At 49.6% G+C, this 14623-nt stretch overlaps 1 protein-coding gene and 1 long non-coding RNA gene across 2 annotated transcripts; one reads left to right on the top strand and one right to left on the bottom strand.

Annotated features, from left to right (window-relative positions):
- Positions 1–3670: 3670 nt before the first annotated feature.
- Positions 3671–14225, bottom strand: VGLL2 (vestigial like family member 2). The gene is made up of 4 exons (XM_045008917.1): positions 13948–14225; positions 10869–11175; positions 7185–7688; positions 3671–5385 (listed from the first exon to the last, which is right to left on the bottom strand). The coding sequence occupies exons 1-4, from the start codon at positions 14026–14028 to the stop codon at positions 5345–5347; spliced, it is 933 nt and encodes a 310-aa protein (XP_044864852.1). The 5' UTR covers positions 14029–14225; the 3' UTR covers positions 3671–5344.
- Positions 7393–12641, top strand: LOC123365899. Its single transcript, XR_006577818.1, has 3 exons — positions 7393–7455; positions 9499–9576; positions 12156–12641. It is a non-coding gene; the product is annotated as an uncharacterized LOC123365899 (long non-coding RNA).
- Positions 14226–14623: the final 398 nt, after the last annotated feature.

Here is a 14623-nt window from a genome sequence, read left to right as displayed (position 1 = left end):
CTCTCGGCACGGGTGTCTGGCTGAGCGTAAACTGCAGCCAGGCGATTTGCCTCAACCTCCCATCCGGACAAAAAGGTCTCGCCCTTGCTCTCACAGAGATTGTGGAGCACACAGCAAGCAGCAATAACTACGGGGATATTCTTTTCGCTGATGTCTGAGCGAGTCAGTAAGCTCCGCCATCTCCCCTTGAGACGTCCGAAAGCACACTCCACCACCATTCTGCACTTGCTCAGCCGGTAGTTGAAGAGATCCTTCTCTCTGTCCAAGGCGCCTGTATAGGGCTTCATGAGCCAGGGCATTAGCGGGTAGGCTGGGTCCCCGAGGATCACTGTAGGCATCTGCACATCCCCAACCGTTACTTTGTGGTCCGGGAAGAAAGTACCTGCCTGGAGGCGTTTAAACAGACCAGAGTTCCTGAACACACGCGCGTCATGAACCTTGCCCGCCCACCCAATGAAGATGTTGGTAAAACGTCCCCTATGGTCTACCAGTGCTTGCAGCACCATAGAAAAGTAGCCCTTTCGGTTAATGTACTCGCTGGCCTGGTGGGCTGGTGCCAGGATAGGGATGTGAGTCCCATCTATAGCCCCACCGCAGTTTGGGAATCCCATCGCGGTGAAGCCATCTATGATGTCCTGGACGTTTCCCAGAGTCACTACCTTTGAGAGAAGTTGCTCAACGATTGCGTGGGCTACTTCAATCACAGCAACCCCCACGGTAGATTTGCCGACGCCAAAGTGGTTCGCTACTGACCGGTAGCTGTCTGGCGTTGCAAGTTTCCAGAGGGCTATGGCCACTCGCTTCTGCACACTCAGGGCTGCCCGCATCCGGGTGTCCTGGCGCTTCAGGGCAGGGGACAGCAAGTCACAGAGTTCAAGGAAAGTGCCCTTACGCATCCTGAAGTTTCCAGCCACTGTGATTCATCCCAGACCTGCAGCACTACGCGGTCCCACCAGTCCGTGCTTGTTTCCCGGGCCCAGAATCGCCGTTCCACACCATGAACTTGACCCATTGCCACCATGATCTCCACGGCGCGGCGTACCCTGCTTTGTGAGAGGTCTGCGCCACTCTGTGACTTCCTGTCCTCACCGCGCTGACGGAGCCTCCTCGCCCGATTTCTCAGCAGCTGACTGTGGAAGAGGTGGACGATAAGGTGCGAGGAGTTGACAACGGCCATAAGTGCAGCGATGATCGCAGCGGGCTCCATGCTCGCAGTGCTGTGGCGTACGCGCTGTAACTGACAAGAGAAGGGCGCGAACAGATTTCCCGCCGGAGCTTTCAGGGAGGGAGGGCGTGATTGACGGTTCAATGATGACAGTTACCCAAAACCACCCTCGACACATTTTTCCCCCCAGCAGGCATTGGGGGCTCTACCCAGCATTCCAATGGGCAGCGGGGACTGCGGGAACTGTGGGATAGCTTCCCACAGTGCACCGCTTCCAAAGTCGACGCCAGCCCCATTACTGTGGACTCAGAAATTCGAATTAGTGTATTTACTGTGGATACACAAATTCGACTTCATAAGGTCGAATCCACAAATTCGACTTAAGTAGATTCGAAATAGTCTTGTAGTGTAGACAAGGCCTAAGAGACTGCTTCTCCAGCCAACCAACTACACCCACAAACAGCCAGTCCCTCTCTCTTTCTAGCAGCAACTGCTCCTCTGGGTGACAGGCCACAGCCACTGGCCAGGACACCACAGCCCTCCAAAGAAGCTGGTTTGCTTCCCTGCAGTGCAAAAGGACATGTTAATTAGAGACTTGCCAGAAAGATGCATGAGAGAAGCCAGTAAATGGTCCCTGGTGTGTTCAAAAACACCCACTGCATCTCACTCCCTTCCAGACAAGGACCAATCTAAACCCATGTTAGAACTCGTCATAGATTCTAAATAGAACTTCAAAGGGAAAGTGAGAGGGGAGAGCAGCTCCTCCCAACCTAAGGTGGAGATGGGGCAGATAAGATTCCCCAGAGACAAGCCACATAGGCTTTGTGTGAGGGGCAGAGGGATTATTCAGAATCTACTTCACTCGCCTCCCCACCCTCGGGGCTTATATGAATAACCCACTAGGAAACAAGGGTCTTTATGCTAATACACACCCAATGTTAAGATAAATCCAAATGCAAGGATAGCTGTGTGTGAACATCGTTGTCTGCTTTGTTCTCAGACCCACCACTGTTGGAGAAGCTCCCAGGAGCCCCTTTTAAAATTCCACCATCAAAACCAAAGCAGAGATTGGTGCAATTTTCCAGTCTTAAATGCAGTTCTCCTCGTCTCTGGATTCTGCTCAAGTATCTCTGCCGGGGACTAGTGTTAAGGCTGGAGCTCGTAAAAATTTTCCTGAAGAACAATTTTTTTTTGCCTTTGGCATGAACAAGGTTGTGTCAAATGTCCACAATTTTCATAAGAAAAAAGAAAAGGAAAAGTCCTTATTGAAGATACTCAGCGTATTAACCCTCAAACCCTTAAAAATTACATACATTGAATCCTGGTTTTTTCCTCACATTATACTCAGTATAAACTATTTGCAGGAAACTGTTTAAGTGAATTTCACTTGTGTTTCCTTTCTGGAAATCTCTGTGAACAGGTTGTGGTTTTAATTAGTTTCTTGGTTATGCTCAGTTGTTCTGCAGCCAGACACTGCAAACACCCTCGTTCACAAAATGATTGCTGTGATTATTCTCTTCATGCCACTGCACTGGACACTTGTGGGTCTGTTCACTTATTGGGTGACCTATGCTTTATTAAGCAGGAAGTGATGGTGACCATATTTACAGATTACCTGCAAACGTTCATACTTGTTCAATAGATTTGGTGTGCAAACAGTAGTACAACAGCTTAAAAATGGCCAAGAGAGAAATTATTTCTGTAGCACTGAGGGACCCACTGTGCTAGGCACGGTATAAACATATAGTAAAAAGATAGTTTCTTCTCAGATCTTACAGTCTAAGGCCCCAGTCCTGCATGTGTTTAAGTTTATACACTGCAAGTAGTCCCCTTGAGGTCAACGAACACCACACTGTGTATAAAGTTAAGCATGCCTTTTTTGCAGGATCAGGGTTAATATGAATTTAGATTGTAATCTCTTTGGGGGAGTAGTTGTGGTGGTTTTTTTTTACTTTATGTTTTCATAGTACCTCGCACAAAGAGGCCCCCGTTCTGATGTGGGGCCCAGGGGTGCCACCACTGTACCAACAATAAATAAGAACAGGAGCATTTTCAGTACAAACACTCATACCAATACTTACAGATTCTGTATTTGTGCAAACCTTATTGCAAATAAACTTTCGGTCCCCTGAATTAAAGTTCACGGATCACTGTTGTGAATGCCACTGAAGTGAATGGCTGGGTTTTACTTGCAAGAATATTCACAAATACATTGTGGCTGAATTCACCCAGCCCTGCTCAGTATGAGCCTCAGGAGGTGTGTGGGGGAGGATAGGGAATGGAGGAGAGAATAAACATTCCCAATGAAGTGCACTTCATACTAGAGCTGGCTGAATTTTTTTGAATTTTCAAAATTTAAAAAAAGCAGCATTTTTGGACAAAAACCTACCCCCTGTACCTCCCAAACTATCACTTTTTGACTAACTCTTCTTAATATGTGTTTTTTCCAAGAGCTGATGCCTCTTTCCTATGTAGGATCCTGTGAATATTTTGGTTCAATAAATATAAATAAATTCCACAGTCTGCCTTTCTGCAGCCTGTCTGGGTCCTGGTTTACTGTAGACTAAGAGGAAAATTCTTGTGGGTGCCCTGGGTTAAAATAATCACAGTGCACCATCTTCTGCAAAGCACTAAGTGAAGATGGTCCTTAAATAAAGTGTTTCTCAAATCAATTTTCAGCCAGTGGTTATATACAGTGCTTTCCTTAATTCTCATTACTAAGATTCCCATGCTCCTCCATAAATCTAGCTACCTTATAGCCAGTGTTGAAGGGAAATCCAGAAGAAGCATGATCCAATTCTCAGTGTCCCTGATCCAGCATGAGGAAGTTTTAGTTGACACTGATGTGACTGTATAAGCGTTTTGAATTACAAAACTAATAGGAACTGCTGGGTTTTACAATCCTCTCTTTTCTGAACTTTTTGAAGGGGGACATTTTGTTGCAGAATGACACCTTGCTTATTTTATATTAGTTCATCATACAAGGAGACTGTAACCTGTAACATATAGTGGCTAAGCACTATTGTATGCCCTTATCCTCTGTATTTGTCACACTTCCTTTTAAAACTCATGTAAGAAGATATTTTGCACCATCAAGATTTCTGTTGAGCTTTAATACAAAGTAACTAAAATGGTTCGCTTTGTCCACGTTACAGGTGTTTTTTCCCCGTTTCACCCTAAAGTTTCCACTTTGTGACATCACCCTATTTGTTTAGCTTTAATCCTTCACAAACACACATGCTGGGTGAAAGGAGACATCTTTAATATAGCTTTTCTACATTTAAAAACATCCCTTATTCCCACCCTCAAAAAATTACTATTAAAGTGACAGAATGACAGCAACACACAGACAAAGAGAAATATTAGAGGCAGTAAATATCAATTGTTCACAATGTGCCTTTCCTTCTGGTGTGCTCCAGTTGTTCCCCATGAAGGCTGTCAGATTTTATTTTTTTAAGGGTTTCTTCTTTCATCATAAAACATTCCTTGTAAAAAAAAATTATATATATATATATATCTATCTCCAATGCAATTGTTGTGCCAAACTCTGAGAAGTGCCACCTTGGTTGTCAAGTTTCTGGAGTTTGAACAGTTGTTCCTGGAACAGCTGCATTTCTGTAAGCCGAGGGCAGGTGGCCCAAGCTAGCCACTTGCCACTCAACCCCAGGCTGAAAGATCTGTCCAATTTTGTTAACGGTCCAAAAGTGTTCATGAGTTAAAATGTCCTTTCCTTTCAGTTTTCTATAATGTAAAGTACAAATCCAGTTCAAAATCACTGAGTATCTCCCCAACCTGCTTTCAAGAAATAATTCTCATTGGCATAAAAAATATTCACACCACCACCAAAGAAAACCAACAACTTTCCCTCCTCCTTCCTTAAGAAGGCCAGTGATTTCACATCACTGTCCACATAATTTAACTTTTTTAAAGCAGTCTGACCACAGTTCTGGGTGTGGAGTTAGTTTAAATAAAAGTGTCTTTGGCTCTCCTCTTTCAACAGAAGGAATTTTATCCTCCACAATATGTCTTAAGTATTGTATTTGAAATGCCAAGTAGTATGAAGTCCCATTGCCTTCCCCGTGTTCTTGTCCTTGAAATGCCTGGCATAGATGCTGAGCCGTGGTGGGCTTGTCTGAAGGAAGAGAGGAAGGGGACTCGGGGGGTCTTTGAGTCAGCAGATCAGCTCAGGAGAGATCCACCACAGAAGGAATAACGGCGAGCTGAAAACCAAGATCAGAAGCTGTTACAAACCCACTTGATTTCAGCTCTGAATGTCACCAATTCTACTAGGCAGAGATCTACTGGGGGAGAGCCCAGGGGAAGAAGAGGTGAAGGACAGGTCTAAAACCAGTACAGATCCTTGCTTTTATCCTGAGGCTGCAAACCTGAGAATGGAGAGAAGGGGAAAAAAGGGGGAAAGAAGAAAAACAGGTACAAGATGTTTAAGGACAGAGAAAGCCAAACACCACTATTTCCTTGTGAGAGCGGAGAAGGGCTCTAAAGTGAGGCTCCCCAGAATGAAAGGCAGTGGTGAAGCAAAGGAAAAAAAAACCAAACTAGGCCAGGGAAAAGTGTGGATTCCTGTTTTGTCTAAAGCTTAGAGGGATCATTCACTGTGGTCAGAATAACCATGTGCCCAGTACTGAGAAATGCTTCCCAGAGAGCGTTCCCTATTTCTATGTGCTCACCCTGCTAGAAACCAGGGCTATATCTGTCTCACCTTTCCAGTGAAAACATAGCTGCAAAAAGCTTTCCCTGTGCACCTGATCACACATAAAAGACCAACATATCAGCTTTCTTAGGGGAGGGGAAACCGTTGCACTTTTCCCTGGGAAAAGCAATTGTGCTTCCCCTCACCCAGTGGAGGATAGCAGATGTGGGGGAAGGTGAAGTCTGGAAACACCTCATTGGGGCCTGCAGGCGGCCTTAGCTGAAGTGCAGCTTGTCCTGGGGCAAGGGAGGGCCCTTAGGCAGCAGCCTTCCCGTTATTGCCAGGCGGGGCAGTCTGGAGCCTGCTCCCAACTCAAACCTCTCCTCAGCCCTGGGGCAGTGCTGGGTTTACAATGGTGCCAGTGGCGCCATGGAGCCGGGCCCATGCTCAGAAGTGGCCCTGGCCTGCTCTGCTTGCACTGTGCCCCGAGACCCGCCAGCCCACTGGCTCCTCTCGACCTGCTCGCCTGCCAGTCAAGGGCTCCTCTCCACCTCGGCCCCACCCGCCGGTTTCTCTCTGCCCCCGGCCGGCCCCCCAGTGCACCTCCAGCTTCGGGCAGTCTCTGCTTCCCATCACTGGTAAGGTCCCGCCTGTCTCCCCAGAGCTGAGCTGCCTGGGACTGGTGCAGAAGCCTGGCCAGTCTCAGCCAGTTGGGAAGAAACAGCGGAAGGGGGCTTGGCTGGGCCCCCCAAGGTAAGTGGGTCCTGAAGGACCCCGGCCGGAGCAGGCCATGGACCTGGCTGATCTCGCCACTCCCAAGGGGCCAGAGTGATTCCCCATCCTGGGACCAGCCCTGGCGGCTCAGCCCAGCAGACACAGTCGCCTCCCAGCAGGGCCGGTGAGTGGGACCGGGAGGCAGGGTGTGGGGGAGTGGGTCTCTTGGGGGTCTGGGGCAGTGTTGGGCTGGGAGGGGGTGGGGAGGAGCTCTGTGTGTTGGGGCTCTAGGGAGTGGGGGTTCTGTGTGGGGCGCTGGGCAGGGGTGGTGTTGTGCAGGGTGCTGGGCATTTGTGGCAGGGTTGGGGGGCGCGCTGGCCATAGGGAATCGGGGGGGAGGGTTTCCAGTGTTGGGGGGTAAAGCATGGTGGGGCATGGACCACTGTGTGGCTGGCAACTGCGGGTTTGTAACCAGTGCCCTTGCACTGGGCTGGCCAGAGCAGGTCACGCCCCTGGCCGGCCCCTCGCTCTGGGGCCCAGCACCTCCCCATGGCGCCCTGCTCCGTTGCCCCCATGCGGGCCCAGGAAAGGCTAATCGGGGAGCGCGGGAGCAGGCCCGGCACCAGCGCATGTCGGGTGGGCGGGGCCCCTTACCTGCGTCCACATTGAGGCCCAGGCCCTGGGCCATGTCCCCCGCCGGGCTGGGGAAAGGGCCCGGCGCCGCCCAGGCCGCGCTGGCGGGCTCGCTCTTGCCCAGCTCGCACTGGGGGCTGCCGGGCGCGGGCGCGGCGGCGGCGGGCGGCAGGCGGTGCGGGCGGACCGAGGCGGCGGGCACCAGCAGCGAGCTGTAGCGGGGGTCGAAGTGGGCGCCGTAGACCTCGTGCATGGCGGCGGGGCGGGGGTAGGCGGAGCCCTGCGCGCCCAGGTAGGGGTGCGGGTGCGGGTGGTGCCAGGGCTCCGGCCCGCCCTGGTGCAGGTGGCCGTGCAGCGCGGCCGGCGAGTAGGGGTCGGCCGCGGCGAAGGGCAGCTCGCTGTGGGCGGCGGCGGCCAGGGGGCTGCCCAGGCTGCTGCTCAGGGAGGCCGGGACCGAGGAGGGCTGGTAAGCGCTGTTCCAGAAGGAAGCGGGGAAGCTGCGCTGGCTCATCGGGAAGGAGCCGTCTGGGGAGAGAAGGGACCAGAGAGAGAGAGAGAGAGAGGAGCAGCGTGAGCCAGAGAAACCTCCCCTTCTCTGTGCACTCTGGCGCCCCAATAGATCTGCAAACTGGGCACCCCCGAATCGACCCCACGGAGATCCTCAACACCCCCCCAACTATCCAAAAGACCCCAAAAGCTCACACACCCAATAAATCACCAGAGCTCAACTCCCATAGATTTCCCCCCGAGATATCCATCCAACAGACCCCAGCAGCTCACACCCCCAATAAATCAGAGATCAGATCCCCAAATAGACCCCCTCCAGCTAACCATCCAATAGATCCCGAAACAGACCCCCTCCAGCCAACCATTCCAGTGGATCCCCAAGCAGATCCCCTCCATCTAACCATCCAACAGATCCCCAGACAGCTCTCACACACAATAAATCAGAGATCAATCTCCCTGTAGATCCTCAAACAGATCCTTCTCCGGCTAACCATCTACAGTACTGCGCCTGTCAGATCCCTGCCTCCGACAGATCCAGGCCTTTGTTTCTTTGTGAATTAAAACAATTGGGGCGTCCACGTTTTTTGTGGTTCTTGGAAAAAGCCCTAGATCTACGGGGTTTCTTTCCCCCTGGTAGATAAAACAAGTCACTTCTGCACAGAGTAATTTCCAGGGGAGGAAAAGAAAGACCTTATAGATTTTTAGCAACATGTATATATTTTTACTTAGCATTTACATACTCAGTATATAAAGACATCTCTCCTCCCCATGCTCTTTGGAGGCAGGCAGATCTAGAATGAGGAGGCATTAGGAGTCAGGTCACTTGTTCTCTGAATGACCGTGGGCAATTCCCCCACCTGTAAAGTTAGGCTAATAATGCTTGCCTGCCTCACAGGTGCGCTGCTAACATTTGTAATGCGTTTTGCAGGTCGCTTAGGACTGTAAGTTCTTCCCGGCAGGAATTCTGTATTTTATTTGCCAATCAAGCAATATGCAGGATGAAATAATATTTACCAATAGTGAAGATAGCAATGTTAAGTATTATTAATATGGTATGTTGTGCATTCCTAAAGGGAATAAAATGTGCATTAAAGAAGTGTGAGCCAGAGGTAAGTTATCTCTGAATCCCTGGCAAGGATCCTTCAGCTGTATTCAGAGAGTGGGATGTAGCACACCACAGGCACCTCCAGCACGGAATATCTTTCACCCCTGCCAAATTTCAACTAGTATTTCATTTTTATAAACCACTGACAGAAATACACGTCGAGATTGGGAAACTTTGAAGCAGAATCTTGGCTAGATTTATAATACAGAGGACTCAAGTCCTCCCCCCCCCCAGGCAAATCTCCCACTGAAGTGAACAGCTCACTGGCGATTTTACCAGTATACGGTATGGGCCAGGGTGTCTAAGAATCTGTAATTGTCATCAGGGTTTCAACCTTGTTATAAGCCCAACCGGGTCCAGTTTATCTCTTTGGACGCTAAAATACAGAATACCTGCTCTGAAGTAAAATATGTTGTTACGCAAGAAAACATTCAGAGGGTCTGGGATGGAATGCTTTCCTGGGAAATGCTACACGCTTTATTCTTCGGGGGGAAGTAAGTGGCCGCTAAAGTCTTAAATTTAAAGTTAGCTATTGGCTTAGTCATGATAGCCTTCTCTCTCCCACATGTTGCTGAGTATGCTGCAGAAAATAGTATCCTTCATAACGTGCTTTCTCATGAATACCCTCTCTGCATGTCTATAGTTCTTGTTTTCTTATAAACAAGCTCATTTTAGTTAACTTTGTCATAAACTGCACCGCGGGTTTCTCTCTTCCCCACATAGGACGGACGGGGAATAGAGTCACAAACTTGAAAGGCTGAACGAATATTTTGAAGTCTTGCTATCCTGCATTTAAATAAGGTATTGTTTTTATTTATTTCCCCCCTGCCTCAAAAGATATGACAATCTATTATATACCTTGAACTGGATCTATAGATCATATATAATCTGTCTGGGGCGCTGGGACGGGAGCAGTGAAAATGTTTCTACATTAACAAAACACCCCTCCCTATCAATGTACTTAAACTAGAAACCAAGGGCCAGATGGTACTCTACCCGTTCTGAAGCGCAATGGCATCTACTGGGACTTCTGCTTAAAGACATGCTAACAAATAAAATAAGAACGCATGGTAAAAAATCAGATGAAAATAGTTCCATGTGGGGAACCTCTGTGTTTTTCCAGTTCCTACAGGTTGAATCACATCGTAATTTCGGGGCCATTGTTTAAATTCCCTACACCAATTTCAGCAACATTTTATAGTCAGTTGCATTTCAGTGTCATGGAGGGGGGAAGTCTCGAAGGGCAACATACAAGAAGCTGTTTCTTAGTAAAAACAAGAAAATATATCGCTATAATTGTAACTAGACTTAAATTTTTTCGGAGAAGCTAACATAACGCATTTAAGAGCTGGAATTGCTAACCAATGGAGAAAATTTTCGCGACAGAATTTGTACAACTCCCACGTATAAGAGCACACATACAGATCAACGTGATTTTAACTGAACGGTCATTTCTCAGAGATAGATATTTAGGAGCACCTACAATTCTGATGGAGTTCAGTAGACGTTATGGGCTCTGCCCTCTAAAAAAATTACTCCTACTAAGCCTCAAATTAACCAATTTCAATTCCCAAAGCTGGGAATATTCGTTGTATAGTTTACATTAAAATAGTTTGCAAAACAAAACCATGGAGCCCGATCCTGTTCCATTTAATACAGGTAATTTGGGTATTTTTCTGTAAGGGAACAGCATGTCTAACCCCATTTATTTCAGTTTTACTCCCAACTGTTCAGGGAATTTTTCTTGGCAACTTCATTGAATGTTACCAACCTCCCTTGCGCCCCGCTCCCCCTCTGCCTGGGACAGGGTTTCAACTGCAAGAGCAGAAAACTTCCCATAGGTGGGCTAGCGCTGGCTGGTCGTTGGAGGAGATCGGCTCTAATAAGCCCTTGGAGGGTCGTTTTCTTTTGGCTTTTTTACAGGGTTAGGAAAGTGCTGGGGGGGGGGGGCTTTCTCTGGAAGCCGGTGGGTGGAGGGGTCCTTTAGGGAGACCCAAATGCTGCAGGAAGCCCTGAGCCTTTTTGGAAAATCTTCTCGGTTTTGTTGGTGGTTGTTTTGGGAACCCCAATAGAAAGAGCCCCCCAGTGCTCACCCCTCCAAGAGCTGGTGCTCCGTGACGTCTTGGCGCTGGCACTGCTGGGCGAATAGCTGCTGGGCTGGCTCAGGGCCCGGCTGAAGTGCTCATCTACCACGGAGCTGATGTCCCCTTGGAAGTAGGTAAACAAGACGCACCGGGAGTTGATATACTCGGCCTCGGGGGGGCGCTCCTTCTCGGGGCTGCAGTCTTCCTCCTTGATGCTGGCAGGGGCATGGCTGGAGAAGGAGCTGCTGCCGCTGCTGGTGCTGGCACTGCTGGCGCTTTCGGGGGCTTCCTGCATTTTCGAGTAAAAGGCTAGTTTCTGTCAGGAAGGAGGGAAGAAAATAAACCCAGTCACGCCAAGCGGTGCAACGCGGAGCAGTGCCCTGAGATCCAGCTGGCCGCTAAATCCATGCCTGCCGGGGGCCGTGCGGTATGGAAACAGGGTATTACCCCCGCCAGCCACGACATACGTTCCCCATGAGTTCAGAACAAATCCCCTATTCGTCCCAAGAGCTTCCAATAACGATAGGCAAGAGGAGGGATGCCTGAAGTCCGCTAGTTACCCCCTATCCCTGGATTTAGCCCCCTTGTTCCCAATCTTAGCGCTAGAGAAATGTCTGGAGAAGTAGCTGATACGCGAGGCGTATATACATTGCATCGAAATGCATGGCATGTATGGAAACCTATGGAGGGGGAAAGACAGGCGATGAGGGAATGAAGCCTCCTTTGCAATACAGACAAAAACTGCCAGGAGAAATTAACAAATGCAAAGAATCCGGGAGTGTACCTCACCCGGAGACCAGAGGGAAGAACCTTAAAACAAAGCACCACGCTAACCGCGGGGCAAATGAACGTTGGAGACTTTTGTGGGTCTTGCGTTGGAAGGCAGAAGAATGGTGGGAAGCGAGGTGGGAACGGGCATCGTTTCAATAAATGTAATTGTGCCAACCCAAGCCCGCCCGGTTACCCATAGAAAATCGTTTCTTATCTATTATATCTAGACAGGAAACGTTCGAAATAAAAGGGTCGGCCCTGCCCTCAGTCAGATCCCTGCTGAAGTCAATGGGCTCGCAGGAGTGTAACTGATGACAAAAATGTTCCCAAAGAGGGTCTTATAAATTATAACTGGAGAAAAAGATTGGCAGCTTCAAATACAGTTCAGGGGGAAACCACGTACTTGGCAAGCAGGAGCAGAAAGAAACCCACGGTATTTCCTATAAGACTGGATTGTTTTCACTGGGTTCTTTTAAAAACTGGAATTCACTCGAAAGTGTGCTAAATGTTTTCCATTTTTTCTAGCGTGTCTGCAGCTGCTAAGGGCAGTTTCTTTAGACACGAATGATTGGATTCGGATATTGCAGACAGAGGGGCTTTCAGCTGGAACTCGGGTACCATGGAGAACTCATGGAAGACAAGGTTGCGGGGAGAAATGAAGGGAGGCCAAGGCAGGCTCCTTCTCGCTTCGGGCCACCTACTCCGGGCAGGACAGGGGCCTGTTTCAGCGTCCCTGGCCAAGACACGCGACACATTTCAGCATGGCACATCTTCATGGACACCACTTTTCAACTTGCTTCCAACGCTGCCATTGAATCTAATGAGTCCCCCTACTGTTAATGCTAAGAAAGAGAGGGGGGGAAACATCAGCTGTTATTTCTATCCGGTATTCTAGATCTCCTGCAACAAACGGCAGGTAAATCGGGAAGACGTGTGTAATATTCTGCCTGAACAAAGACGGGTCAGCTAAACCTTCCCTAGCCATGTGCAAGCAAAGCAGTCTGAATGCATCGCCCGAACGAGGGGCCCGGTTCTATCCTCAGGGCTGCACGCACAGCACCCGAGGACTCCATGGTGTCGGTCCACGAGGGCAGAAAGGAGCCCTGGTGGTTTTTTTGGCCATTTTTTCGTTGGTGGGGATTTCCCACTCTCCATTTTTGGAGGCAGGAAAGGCGAGAGGGAGGGAGAGAGGGGGAGAAAAGAAAAAGAAAGAAAGAAAGAAAGAAAGAAAGATGGTTGTTGAACAGGTGCACTCCCCTTGTAAAGTGAGCTCGGAATCTCGGATCCTGTCCGACACAATGAAAGAGTCTATGGCTCGGGGTGAAAAGTTCCCTTTACAAGCCGGACTTCGTTTGGAACCAAAATCTCGCAGTGTTTGGCTGTGTCACTGTATTGAAATACTGGGATTACTTGACACGAATGATAATCTGGCCCGTGCAGAACTAGCCAGCAACACTTTATTCACAAGCACTGCAACGCCCACGTTTTTTTTTTTTTAAAGAAACTAACCCCGCAGTTTACAATTTGGATGGAACTGATTTAATGTCGCGCTAAAAGCTGTGGCCGGTTGGTGTGGAAACGAAAATGGCTTGTCTTCCCCCGACACACTTTTTTGATTTAGTTGAAACAGGAGCAAAGACATAGAATATACAACCCGACGTGAAAATAGTTTAGCATCACCTACGACCTAACGCCGTTTGCCTCCAACAAACTAAACGAAAACCTTCCCCACTCCAAATGTTCCCAGCTTCCTTCACAACCAGCTGTAGGAATCTGACAGTTTAATAATCAATACAGCCCCTCCCTCCAAGCTTCAGTGTGCAGAACACTCACGCCAACCACAAAAAAACACACCCGCCCCATTAGAAGCAAAACCTGTACGATAGGATGATAATATAGCTGTCGAAAGTGACATGTGGCAAAGTCTTTTTCTAATGACAGTTGCTTAGATTGCAGTGACTACTCTGAGCCGGAATGTTTACAGTTACCCCCCTGCAACTTCCAATGAGCATTTACATTTCCACACACCGCACCAACACAGCTAACAATGTAAAGACAACGAATAAGAAGGGACGCGGATTCATTCTTTACTCGAAGTTTGGTGAGTTACGTTTACTCTCATCCTGCAACGTTGGCCCATGAATCTAAAACACGGCACGGACTACAAACGGCGTTGAGACAAGCAGACAGCTACACGGCGTGGGATGCTGCTCTGAGTCAGAACCATTAAGTTCCTAGGAAGCTAGTCCTGGTTTGGCATCTCCCAGAGGACACCCCTCCCTCTCTGGCTCTCTCCGCCGAGGTGCCCCACACATACCTGGTGATAAGGACTATAGGCTGCTGCAAAGTAAGGCTGGGGAGGACCATAGACTTGGTACATAACATCCAAACAGCTCATGGCTAAAGGCAGCTGCGAACTGATTTTTTTGGATCGTCAACTGTTGTTCTGCAAAGTGAAGTGATGCTTCATGGGTGGCTCCTGGGGGTTAGAGTCACTGGTCATTGGCGGGGCGAGTGAGGGGATGAGGTGACCCCCCTTCCCCTCCCAGAGCTGTCGGTCATTTCCAGCAATAAAACTCCAGCAAATGAGCTGGGGGCAAAAAGGCTCCGCGGGCTCCGGCCAGGAGGCATTTAAACCCCACGCCCCGCGTCAGGCGAGGGGAGGGGAGCCAGGGACCAATGGGAGGGCGAGCTCCCGCGTGGTGACTGCGGGACTCTGGCTGGTCCTCGCTCGCTGCTGGGCTGCCCCGGGCTCCCCCCAGGCCGGGGCTGGGCTTTACAGGGGCAGCTCTGCCCCCAGCTCCCAGCCGCCCGAGGAAGGTGGGGCAGCGCAGGCACAGCCGGCATTGGAGTAGCCCCGACGCCGGGAGGGCAGCAGCCAGCACGGTCGCAGGCAGGGGGGGCTCAGCCCGGCCCTGCGGCTCCCCCAGCCCAGCTGTTCGCAGGCAGCCCCCTCTCCCACGAGGATGGGGTGGCGGGAGCGACCCCTGCAG

Source organism: Mauremys mutica, chromosome 3, assembly GCF_020497125.1.
Source record: "Mauremys mutica isolate MM-2020 ecotype Southern chromosome 3, ASM2049712v1, whole genome shotgun sequence".
NCBI classification, from domain to species: Eukaryota; Metazoa; Chordata; order Testudines; family Geoemydidae; genus Mauremys; species Mauremys mutica.
The sequence above is the reverse complement of the archived record's forward strand: the minus strand, read 5'-3'. Positions and strand labels throughout refer to the sequence as shown.